Genomic DNA, 12,387 nt, shown 5'->3' with positions numbered 1-12,387 from the left:
TGCTGCAGAGGTTGTGGGCAGCTTTGCAAGCCAGAGCTCAACCACTGCACCACTGGGGAGGCCCATGCCCAGAGTATTCTTATCTCCTTAGGGTGAGGAAGGGAGAAGAAATCAAAAATGTAAACCAATTTTGATTTTTGGTACTTTTGAAATTCAGAATTTCTATTTTTGAATATTTCTTTGTCATAACATTTTAATGTTTTATTAAAATGAGTAAAATTAATTTCTTCATTTTTATATTTCTGTTCTAACAAATATGCACTAAGGGCAGAGGGTATGCATTACTTTCCTTGATGCTTGAATAAATGGCATGGAAGGCAGTGGTTCCAGGATGGAAACACAGGGAATGGAGAAATATTAACCTCAGTTAAGATATCTAAATATTATCAGTCTACACCTGGTTATTCCTTTGCTGTTGGGCATGAAAAATGAGCTGGGAAGTGAGACTAAATGGGCTTGAAACATAAGGGGTCATGATCCTAGTTAGCAATGTGATGAAAGAGGAAAATTTTCTACCAAAACCTCATAAAAGAGAAGTTTATTACTTTCATGGAGATATATGTCAGGGGCACTGAGGAGCTGTATGGGTGGAATATCCAAGGAATCCATAGTAGTTAATAATTGAATTAAAAAAAAAAATCAACACTCTGGGGTTAAGTGAGCTCTGCAGGGATACAGCACCTTAAGACCCAGGGAAGAGGTAAGAGAAGGGGCATTGGAGGAAAGAATGAATATGACGAGCCGGGCCAGAAAATAGTGCGTGGTCACCTAGGATGTCCACTCTGCTGCTCTCATAGATGGGCGGTGTACCTGTAATAGAATAGACATGAGCTTGATGTGTCCTAGGGATCTCCTGTGCACTTTAAGCTAGGAGCTTGAGCAGGGCAGCCAAGGGCCTGTGATAAGTAATTTGCTACCTTTCTTGGATTGTAACTGATGTCCTGTCTGACCTTGAACAGTTACAATGTTAACCTGCCCAGCACAAGCTGAAATGTATATAAGCCAAATTTCTTAAGAGGAGCTCAGCCTTTGGATGCAGATCTGTTGAGTCAAGTACCTGTGCAATAAACCTTCTTGTTAGCCTGTGTCCTAGTTTCCTTATGCCACTTAACACCATTGTTATATCCTTTCCCATTTCTCCTGTAATTTTTCAACTACATTTGTAACTTTCTACTTTCCTCCCTCTTGTACTGTGTCCTGGAACCAACAAACATAAACCTTTACCTTTCTTCCCAGGGTGGATCTCACAAGGGCCCTTGGTGTCTGGAGGAATCACCCGAGCGCAGGCCTTGGATAATAAAGGTGGTACCCACCACGATGCCCACGAGGCCCACAGTCAACCCGAGGGCACAGACCACAGTCTCTGTCAGTTCTGACATTGGGGTTGGAATCTCAGGTTCTGTGAAAGTAAAGTTTTGGAAGTCAGAATGCAGAACTTTAGTTCATGCACATGTGTGTGGGATGAGATAAAAGGGTGATTTTTGGTTCTATAAAGCCTCGGGACATCCGTCAGCTTTTGAAAAGAGAGTGAAGTCTGTCATTAGAAATTCTTGAAGCACCAAGTTTAAGGTCATGAGAGTTAGGGGACAAAAGGCAGGATGTTCTGGAATTTGGGCTTGACAGAGGAAAGAAGATTCCAAAAGGGGTAGAACTCATACCTACCCCAGTGTTTCAGGAGTGGCTCCTCCAGGCCCCAGTGCTCCACCTTGCAGTCAAAAACATCATCAGCAGAAGGGATGAAGGTGAGGTAACTTGTCTTGAAGAAGGCATGATCACTCTTGGTGAGGAAGCTGGTCTCAGACACACCTTCTGTGACTGAGTGTCCATTGATCAACCATGTGATATTGATCACAGGAGGGAAGATGTTGTCTACATGACAGATGAGGGTGTTGGGCTGACCCAGTGCCACAGGAGACTTGGGGAACACAGTCACCTCGGGAACCTCTGTGTTGAGGAAACAGACAGGTATGAGTTGTGAACAGCTCTGCCCTGAGGTTGCACACGGCATCCAGAAAGAGCCCTCCTAACTACATTTTTCCATCTGTTAGGGGAGTGCTCTTGCTTTCCTTCTGCTTGAGAAACACTATCCACTACCTCTGCTTTATCTCTGTCTCCTCCTTTCTGTAGGCCTATTTGTTAAAGCAGGGGAATCTATGAAATCCTTCTTTAAAGTATTTGAGGATTGTGTTATGGGAGTAAGGGTCCTTGTATTCAATGGAAATATGTGATCTAAGAGAAGGGGGAGGATGATTGCTCAGTTACTGTGAGAAGATCTGGGGACTCCTTGCAAAGGAGAGTTTTATACAGTGGCAAGTATTATCTTAAGGGGAGAAAGGAGTAAAACCTGGTATAGAGAGAGAAATTCAGTAAAAGGAGGTGAGCACATACTATTGCGAGCAGCAGTAGAGTTGGAACGTTTAACCCAGATATCCAAGTTGTGTTTTAGTATTTCTATGTTCCTCAGTGCACCCTGTGGGTCATAACGTCTAAATTGGCTAAACATGGGCAGCTGCCAGACAGTCTCCTCCTTCTGCAGGTCCACGTAGAATTCTTCATCTCCATCAAATTCATGGGTGTACTGGCCCGAGGCATGATAAGTCTGGTAGACATTTGTGCCGTAGGAGGCAACATGGTCAGCTGACGAGTGAGGATGATGATGATGAGGTGGTAAACAGAAGGAGAGAAAAGAGCATGATTAAATCAAGGGGCAGAATAAACTGACTTTCAAGCTTTGTGGGCTCTATTTTTTGCCAGAGTCTTGAGGCAAAATTCCCAGCACCTGCTTCCCTCCCCCTCAGTTTTGATAGTTGTTCAGTTAAAATCAGGCTGTCTTTCTACTATACAGTATGCTCCATAGGACAGAATTTCACTGGCCTTGCTGACTGCTATTCCCTCTGTGCCTAGCTCAGTGCTTGCCACATGGTAGCTTTTGATAAAGATTGTAATGGAAAGAGAGAAGAACCGAATAAATTGTCATGATATTACCTTTCCTCCCCAGAGATTCCCTTTACTTCCTTCTGCTTCATAAGTGTTATCATTCACTTAATGCTTTTTATCAGTGAATAACACATCCTTTAAGATTCTGCTCTTCCTGGGACTAACTTAGAAAAGGATTTTCTTTGTTAAACAGAGACTCCTAGCTCTTTTTTTCTTTTTTTCTTCTTTGTAACCAAGATAAAATGTACAGGATATTAATACTTTAAAAGAGCTTCTAATTTTAATATGGTATAAAAATGTATATAACAAGAATAGTGATGATATTACAAAACATCTATAAATTAATCATAACCAATATTGCTGCCTGTTAACAGTAGAGATCCTTAGAGCAGAGCATCTGATTCCTTCTGAAACTTAAAAAAATTATCTTATGAGTTTTGGATTCTGTCATTCCCCTCCACACATATTTTTTTCTGGGAGGTTACTAAACCTCTCTCTTCTGACTCAACACTTAAATTAACTGAGAACTATAGGTAAATTATGTCCCTTTTCCTCAAACACACAATATATCTTTCTGAGGATGCCAAAGCAGAAAGGAAGCCAGCATAGTGAGTCTAACTGGACAATTTTGTCAAGATATCTTTGAGCCTTTACCATTTTCTCTTTTTTTCCTTCCACTTACTGGGACTCAATAACGGTAACACATTGCAGGAGACAAGGAGAAACACCCATCATTGTGGTCTCTGCCATCAGGTTGCTTACAGAGTCAAGGAGAGTCAGGTGAGTAAATGAGCAAGCATAGCACACTGTGGTGAGTCTTCTGGTGGATACGGACAGTTTTATATAGTTGAGCTCCCTCTGCAAATACTTTATCTGCCAATCAAGCCAAACCATCTTATCCTTTCATGTTCCTTGGTCTTTGCAGAGGCCTGATTTTCCCGTTTAGGATTTCCCAGATAACTCCAATTCATTCTTGAAGTTCTGCATCATCAAATTTTAGGCTAAATTCTTTTATTAAACTTGTTTTTGACTGCATTCTGACCTCCAGCCACCCACCCCAAAGTCCTGCTCTCCAAGTCATACCTGGATCACTCTCTTTTCTGACCAGCACAACTCTCTCTGTTGATCACTTAGAAACCCCTCCAATAAAGTCTATCTTTGTAATGAATTTTCTTTACTCAATTTTCAAACATGAATATATGCAGTTACTATTTTCATTTGGTCTTTGTCCTGGGTGCCAACTGCTAATGACGAACACACTGCTGGGGCAACTGGAATCCATTCGTTTTTGTAATTCCAGCCTCAGTTGAGCCCACTGTCTGCTCAAAAAATGATCCTTCTGCTTTCCTGCACCATATTCCTTCCATCACTATTCTGAGCACCCTCTAGGGATCTAATAGCATGTCTTTTCGTCTTTGAATCCCCAAACCACTCTGGCTATATGTGAGGTGACACATATGAAGCATTTCTATGCAAATTTCTATGACATGGAGGACATGAAATTTGGAAGTGTCCTGGAGAAACAGATGAAGGTTCCATGACCAACCAAACTTAAGATGGGAGTGGTTATATGGTTAATAAAAATGCTGGAGAAGAGTAACTTTCATTTCAGTTCCCTTTTGAACTATTTCGTGTACTGAAGTTCAAAAAAGTGTATTGAACATCAATTACTATTCTTTAGGATCACAGAGAATTTTGGGAAGACTGACACGCACAGAGGGAGTGTGAATGTCGTATGAACCAATGACTGTCAGGATCAGCTGTTATCAGTTGCATTATGACTTAGGAGTCCTCAACACTGTGGTTTTTGTGAGTCTCTTCCTCCATAAAAATATTAAAAGTAATATTTCATGAACTTTTATTTATAAAGAGAAGTATAATCCACATTGGAATAAAAAAAAACAGTGTTTTCTACTCTAAATGTTCATCCTTTCTTCCAATTTTAAAACATTCTCATGGGGCCCTACAAGCATCACAGGCCATGGTCACTGTACTGTGCCTTATGGATACCAGGGCACTCTGGTGGTACGTGGAGGAAAGGAAATTTGGACATGCCCTGGAGAAATAATGAAAGTTCTGTTAGGGGGAAAAGGATGTCCCAAAGCAAATTCCATATAGGCTTTGTGGACTCCACCCCCACCCCAGGCCAAAGCCAAAGACACTGGGAACTCCAAATCCCATCACCACCAAAGGGAAGGTGGCTGGGACCTGAGGGTGGGGTTAAGCAGCCAGGTGGATACAAAAGGCAGACACGTGGGCTTTGGGGGGCTCTCCATTTTTGGGCTCTTGGCCAGCTCGCAGCGTCCGGCCAGCTCTGAGAGTGACTTTGGGTTTCCAGGTCGTCGGATCGGGTAGGACGCATTAAAGACTTTATTTCCCTATTTTCTCCCTGAGTTGTATATTTTCCTTATTTCTTTTTCTCTTGTAAATAAACCTTTTATTAACCCTTTTGCGTGTGTCTGTAGTAGAGTATTCATAAGTCCCTTTAAAGCGCGCGGGTGAGGACCCACAGCAGGAACCCGTTTAACATCGGGGTTGCTCTATAACAGCTTGGCGTCCAACGTGATTTGCAAGTTTCACCCGTGGTTGACCAGCCCAAAGTAATTTTTCTTGCGTTGGTCACCATAAAAAGTCCCTTTAAGGCGCGCGGGTGAGGACCCACAGCCAGGAACCCGTTTAACATCGGGGTTGCTCTATAACAGTTCCACCACAAAAAAAAATCAGAATGGAAGCAGTCATGCTTAATAAAGATGCTGAAGAAGAGTAAGTTTCATTTCATTTCCCCTTTGAGCTATTTGTTTTTTCTATTTTGTGTTAATAAAACCTCTCTTCATGTCTATAGAAGAATAGGAAACAGAGTCAGCAAGATATCCTGGAAGGGAAGAAGAAGAAAGGACTGTGTGAGAGAGGGTGGAAAGAAATGGACAGAAGGCCTTAAGAGACTAAATAACTCATCTATGTTGCCCATTCTTCCTCTTATAGGACTTCCTTAAATATGGTGAAGGATAGATAATTTGGGCTGACAATTTGAGAACAATATAATTTGATTCACCAACTTTTCATCACAAAGTTCTCAGTTTTAAAGTAAAAATAAAGTTTATTTCTTATTTTGTTATTATACCTATTTTATTACCATTACACCTGTACTAGCAATAATTTAAAAATAAGAATAATTATTGCCATTTGTCTTCATTATTTAGAAAGCATATTTACATATCTATTTCATTTGATTATATGTGAGGTGACATATATGAAGCATTTCTAAGCAAATCTCTCTCTCCCCCTCCAAATTCTTGTTTCTCAACTCTAATCCCCACATCCCTCAGCTTTCTACTCACCTACAATTTCTTCACCTCCACAGAGGCTCATCAGGAAGGCCAGGGTGAGGGCCCCCAGAATCAGAGCTCTGTATACAATCATCCTCTTCTCAAGGTGGTGTGTCTGCACTTGCTGTTCTGAGTTGTAGAGTTGTGGAATGAAGTTGAAGAGGAAATACAAAGACATGCAAACCAAGCCCTGCCTGATCAGTTTCTAGCCAATCAGAAAAATCCCTTTCATGACACCTCAGTTGCCAGAGGAAGACCTTGTTCTAAGAGTCCAGTAAGATATAGGGGAATGCCCTGGTTCTGCTGCAGCTTCCACTTAAAGTGGAAGTGAGTGAATTTGTATGAAAGGAAGGAAAAAAATCAGAATCAGAATCTTCTTAAATGTGTGTATGCCTGATGGTGAGAGAGAGAGGAATTTCTCAGCAGCCTCCACAGCAAGGTCATCACTAATATGATGAAAATCCTTCAGGATTTTCTGGGTTACCATCCCTATGAATTCTACCCGGAGTTTTCACCTTCCTTGAAAGTCTCCATGCCCAACCCTTTCCTTGGTCTTCATATGTGGATTAGCTGTCTTTTTTTTTTCCTTTCCTTCCATAAAGAAATTGGAATTCTCTAAATATGAGTCGACCCAGTTACCAAGGAGACCTCTACTGATGGTACCCAAGGAATCTTTGCCTGTTTTACATACATAGATGAAATTGAGGATACTATTTTTTTTCATCCTATCAGAAGCCTAAGTATTTCATCCAGGGCATAAAAGGATTTATAATATCATGTAGTGCTACCTACAGTTCTGTTGATCTGCCATCTGACTTTTTCAATTTCTGTCATTGAACACACTTTATAATCTGTGATTTGGTGCTGCCTATCTACAGCACCCTATCTACAGTACCAAATTTAAAGGAAATTTGGAGACACTGAGTAAACTAAAGAAAGCTCTGGTTGGTTCAATTACTCTGATTTTATTTTATTTTTTTACTTGAGGTAACATTGACTTATAATGTTGTATATGACTTAGAGATATAGGATCTTCCCCTTCACATATTGTTAACCATGCTACACCACCAAGACACCCATAGTCCTCTTCCATAGTCCATTGTGCTTCTTCCCTACTTTGTTTGTTCCCTCCCCCTTGCCTCTGCACTTGGGTAGTCTCAGTTCTACAATCAGATTTCTAAGATTTATTATTGGTTTGGTTTTATCTGACTCTTTGTTTTGTTTCTCTATATTTCACACGTGACACCATCTGGTATTTATCTTTCTCCTTCTTACTTATTTCACTTAACATAATTCCCACAGTTCCATCCATGTTGCAAATGGCAAGAGTTTATCTTTTTTTTAATAGCTGAGTAGTATTCCCTAGTGTATATATACCATATCTTCCTAATCCACACATCTGTTTTTGGGCACTTAGGTTGTTTTCATAGTTTGGGTTTTATAAATAGTGCTGCAATGAACATAGAAGTGCATATATACCTTTGAATCAGTGTTTTTGCAAGCCTATGGTAGACACCTAGGAGTGGAATTGCTGCATTATATGGTAGATCTATTTTAATATTTTGAGAAATCTCCACATGGTTTTCCATAGGATTGAACCAGTTTACATTCTCACCAACAGTGTAAGGGTGTTCCTTTTTGTCCACATCCTTGCCAACATTTGTTGTTTCTGGTCTTTTGATATTGGCCTTTCACACAAGTGTGAGATGGTATCTCATTGTCATTTTGATTTGTATTTCCCTGATGATAAGTGATGATGAACAATTTTTCATGTGCCTGTTGCCCATCTGCATGTTCTATTTAGAGGAGTGCCTATTTATCACTTTTTCCCACTGGGTTGTTTGTTTCTTATTGTTGAGCTGTATTAGTTCTTTGTAGATCTTGGTTATCAGCCCCTTATTAGATGTATGATATACAAATATTTTCTCCTATCAAGAAGGTGTCTTTGCTTTAATGACATTTTCTTTCTCTGTGCAGAAGCTTTTGGTTTGATATAGTCCCAGTTGTTTTTATTTTTGTTTATTTTCATTGCTTTTGCAACAAAGACTTCTCTGAAGCTTTGTTTCCTTCTGTGTATTTTATGGTTTCAGGTCTTACACTCAAGTATTTTATCCATTTTGAGTTGATTTTCCTGTATAGCATGAGATGGTGGACTAGTTGAATTCTTGTGCTTTTGACTGTCCAACAACATTTATTAAAGAAATTACCCTTTTTCCAGTGTATGTATTAACTCTCCATATAGGCGTGGGTATATTTCTGGATGCTCAATTCTATTCTCCTGGTTTGTGTGGCTGTTTTTGTTCTGGTTCAACACTGTATTGATTATTATAGCTTTGTAGTATAGTTTAAAGTCTGGGAAGATGGTGTCACAATTCTTCCTCTTTTTTTTGTCAGGATGCATTGGCTATTCAGGGTCTTTAGCAGCTCCATATTAATTTCAGTAGTGTTTATTTTATTTCTTTGAGGAATGTCATTGAACTTTGAGAGGGATTACATTGAATCTGAGTTTTGTTTTGGTAAATGGCCATTCTAACAATGTTAATTCTTTCAATTCATTAGCAGGGAATATCTTTCCATTTCTTCATGTCTATTTTCTTTAACAATGTCTTATAGTTTTGATTGTATAGGTTCTTCACCTCCTTTGTTAAGCATACACTTAGGTATTTAATTCTTTTTTTAATGTGATTTAAATGAGACTGTTTCTTTGATTTCTTCCTCTTCCATGTCATTATTTGCATAAAGGAAGGCAACTGATTTTTGTGTTGATTTTTACCCTGCTATTTTGATGGACTGATTTGTTATTTCAGTTAGTTTTCTAGTGGAGTCTTCTGGATTTTCTATGCATATTATCACATGATGTGGTTATTGCCTAAAGCAAGGGCTACAGTCAGCTGGGATGCAGGAATCAGGTGTGTGGCCTTGAGAGTGTTTATCAATGGTTCTTTGAAACTTTCAGTCTACAGGCTATGTCCCAACTTCAGCTGATCAACTTGACATTTTACACTTCATTTCCTCCCTTTTAATTTTTATTCCATCATATCTGTGGTGGCATAGATCTCAGGGTGCAGCCTTTGAAGAGTTTTTTAGGTTTCCAGTGTGTGCAAGAGAAACTACAGTCAGTCACTAGGCATTGCCCAGCGTACTGGTTTTGTTCAGTTCTCCTGGACTTTCTGACCTCAACTTTGGAGTATATTTTGGTTAACACTTTTTAGAATTTACTGCCCTTATTTCAGAAGCCTCTTTAACTTTTCTGAAGTCCCTGCCTGCTCTGTCCCTGAAGCTGCTGTTAAATCTTAACTTTCCCTGGATTCATTCTCCCCTCTATAGATGGAGCCCCTAATTGTTAGAAGAGAGGGCATTGATCTGATCAAGAACTGCTTCCTGCTGAAAATGGGTGATGTGCAGAAGCAGTCAGGACTCCACCACAGGACAAAGATCTAAGGGATCTCAGAAGAAGGATGGTGGAAGCGTCATATCAGGCTCCATCTGAAGGTCCATTTGAAGTCTGCTGGCCTTTAGGTGAGAGGAGATGACAAGGATATTGAAGATGCAAGGCCCAAACAAGAAAATAATAAAGAAAATTAGTGAGGGAACAAGAAGGGGGTGCAAGGAGGACAGAAGTTGGTTTCCTATAGAGGCAAAGATTGTAGCCAACTAGGCCCTTGTCATGCCTGTAAGGCATCTATAATATAGATTTTTAAAATACCTTTAGTTTTTTTTTTTTTTTTTTTTTTTTTTTTTACTACAAGTGTTACAGTCCTGGCTCAGGCTAGTCATCAGCAGACCAGTCTAAAGAATTGGAGCAAGGCAGAGTAAGTGGCCCCTTATTTACCAAGAATGTGATTTTTTTTTTTGTCTGCCACTTTTAGGGTCACCCGAGGCTTGTTTCACCTCTGGGCTTCTTCAGAAAACATCTTCTCTTCCTGTTTCAGAGGCAGCTGATGGTCAAGCCTGTCCTTCCATCTTGGCCTGTGGTTTGGGCTGAACCCTCTCTCTTGGAGAGTGGAACAGTACCTCTTCCAGTGCCTTGTGCAATGGCACTGAGGACATGGCCCTCGGGGCAGCTTTTGCAGAAACTCATGGCTGAGGTGCCCTGATTGCTGGCAGTAGAAGCAAGCTGGCAGCCCATGTACAGGTTGAGGGCCTCAATACCTGGGACACAAGGGACCTTGGGTGAGACTTAGGTGGCAGGGCACTGGCAATGGCAATGGCCATATATGGGGCCATTTACTTGTCCTCCTCCCTTTCTTTTTCTCAGCCTGACTGGTCTCCCTGGCAATGTAGGCCTTCAAGGCCATGTCCAATCTCTGGATCTAATGAAGTAAACTGCTAGAATGGCTTGTCTTTCACAGTTTGTAGTAAGTCATTGAGACAAATAATTTTTTTCCCTAAAAACTGGGTTGCTACATGCAAAAGAATGAAGCTTGACCACTACCTCACACCATACACAAAAATCAACTCAAAATGGATTAAAGAACTAGACATAAGACCTGAAACCATAAAATACATAGAAGGAAATATAGGCGAAACACTACGTGATTTGCACATCAAAGATATCTTTACAGACACATCACCCAAAGAAGTGATAGTGAAGGCAAAGATAAACAGCTGGGACTACATCAAATTAAAGAGCTTCTGCACAGCAAAAGAGACAATAACAAAAAAAAGAGAAACCCCACCAACTGGGAGAATATTTTTGCACACAACACTAATGATAAAGGACTGATCACAAAAATCTGCAAAGAGCTGATGAGACTCAACAACAACAAAGAAAATAATCCAGTCAAAAAATGGGCAGAAGAGCTAAAAAGAAACTTCTCTATAGAGGAAATGCAATGGCCAACAGACATATGAAAAAATGTTCAACATCACTTGTAATCAGGGAAATGCAAATCAAAACTACCATGAGATACCATCTTACACCAGTGAGAATGGCACATATTAAAAAAACTAGCAACAACAAATGTTGGTGAGGGTGTGGAGAAAAAGGAACTCTTCTGCACTGTTGGTGGGAGTGCAAACTGGTCCAACCACTATGGAGAGCTGGGTGGAGATTTCTGGACCTACTAAACATAGAGCTTCCATATGATCCAGCAAGCAATTCCACTCCTAGGTATTTACCCAAAGGACACAGAAACATCAATTCCAAAGAACACCTGCACCCCTATGTTTATAGCAGCACTATTTACAATAGCTAAGCTTTGGAAACAGCCCAAATGCCCAAAATAGATGACTGGATCAAGAAGATGTGGTACATATATACCATGGAATATTACTCAGCATTCAAAAAAGATAAACACATGCAATTTGCAGCAACATGGATGGCGCTGGAAGGGATCATGCTCAGCGAAATAAGCCAGAAATAGAAAGAAAAATACCGGATGGTCTCACTCATAGCAGGGATCTAGAAAACTTAAATAAGGGACCAGGAAAATGAATAACTATAAGAAAGTGAAAATAAAAATCAACAAAAAACTATGAACCAGAGACACTTTTTGGGGGGTGGGTGGTGGGAGGGGAGGGATTGGGGTCAGAATGGGGGGGTTGCAATTGTATGGGGAATATAAAAATAATTTATTATTTAAAAAAAAATTTTTTTCCCTAAGATCCCTCTCTCAGACCTTTAACACTTGCTTTTGCTTTCTTACTTTTTCTAAGATCTCTCTCTCAGAACTATAAAATGTCCATTTTTAATACATTTTTTTCTTTTAAACACACATCTCACTTTTCTTTCACTCAGGATTATTACATCCTCTGTTTTTAGTAAGACATTGTAATAGCTGTTGTACTATTATCGCTTTGGACTATATGACTTAGATGTAACCACATGTTTAACTGTGGAGATTCCTCAATCTGCTAAAGATGGAGCTTCCATATGATCCAGCAATTCCACTCCTAGATATTTACCCAAAGGACACAGAAACATTAATTCAAAAGGGCGCCTGCACCCCTATGTTTATAGTAGCACTATTTACAATAGCTAAGCTTTGGAAACAACACAAATGCCCAAACATAGTTGACTGGATCAATAGATGACTGGATCAAGAACATATGCACAATGGAATATTACTCAGCAATCAAACAAGATAAACTCCTGCAATTTGCAGAAACATGGGTGGAGCTA

At 40.0% G+C, this 12,387-nt stretch overlaps 1 protein-coding gene across 1 annotated transcript; it reads right to left on the bottom strand.

The window, feature by feature from the left end:
• Positions 1-223: 223 nt before the first annotated feature.
• Positions 224-6,397, bottom strand: LOC119252303 (SLA class II histocompatibility antigen, DQ haplotype D alpha chain-like). The gene is made up of 5 exons (XM_037519481.2): positions 6,276-6,397; positions 2,389-2,637; positions 1,663-1,944; positions 1,225-1,399; positions 224-810 (listed from the first exon to the last, which is right to left on the bottom strand). The coding sequence occupies exons 1-4, from the start codon at positions 6,355-6,357 to the stop codon at positions 1,245-1,247; spliced, it is 768 nt and encodes a 255-aa protein (XP_037375378.1). The 5' UTR covers positions 6,358-6,397; the 3' UTR covers positions 224-810; positions 1,225-1,244.
• Positions 6,398-12,387: the final 5,990 nt, after the last annotated feature.

Source organism: Talpa occidentalis, unplaced genomic scaffold, assembly GCF_014898055.3.
Source record: "Talpa occidentalis isolate TD23 unplaced genomic scaffold, MPIMG_talOcc4v2.1 talOcc4.2, whole genome shotgun sequence".
Lineage (NCBI taxonomy): Eukaryota > Metazoa > Chordata > Mammalia > Eulipotyphla > Talpidae > Talpa > Talpa occidentalis.
The sequence above is the reverse complement of the archived record's forward strand: the minus strand, read 5'-3'. Positions and strand labels throughout refer to the sequence as shown.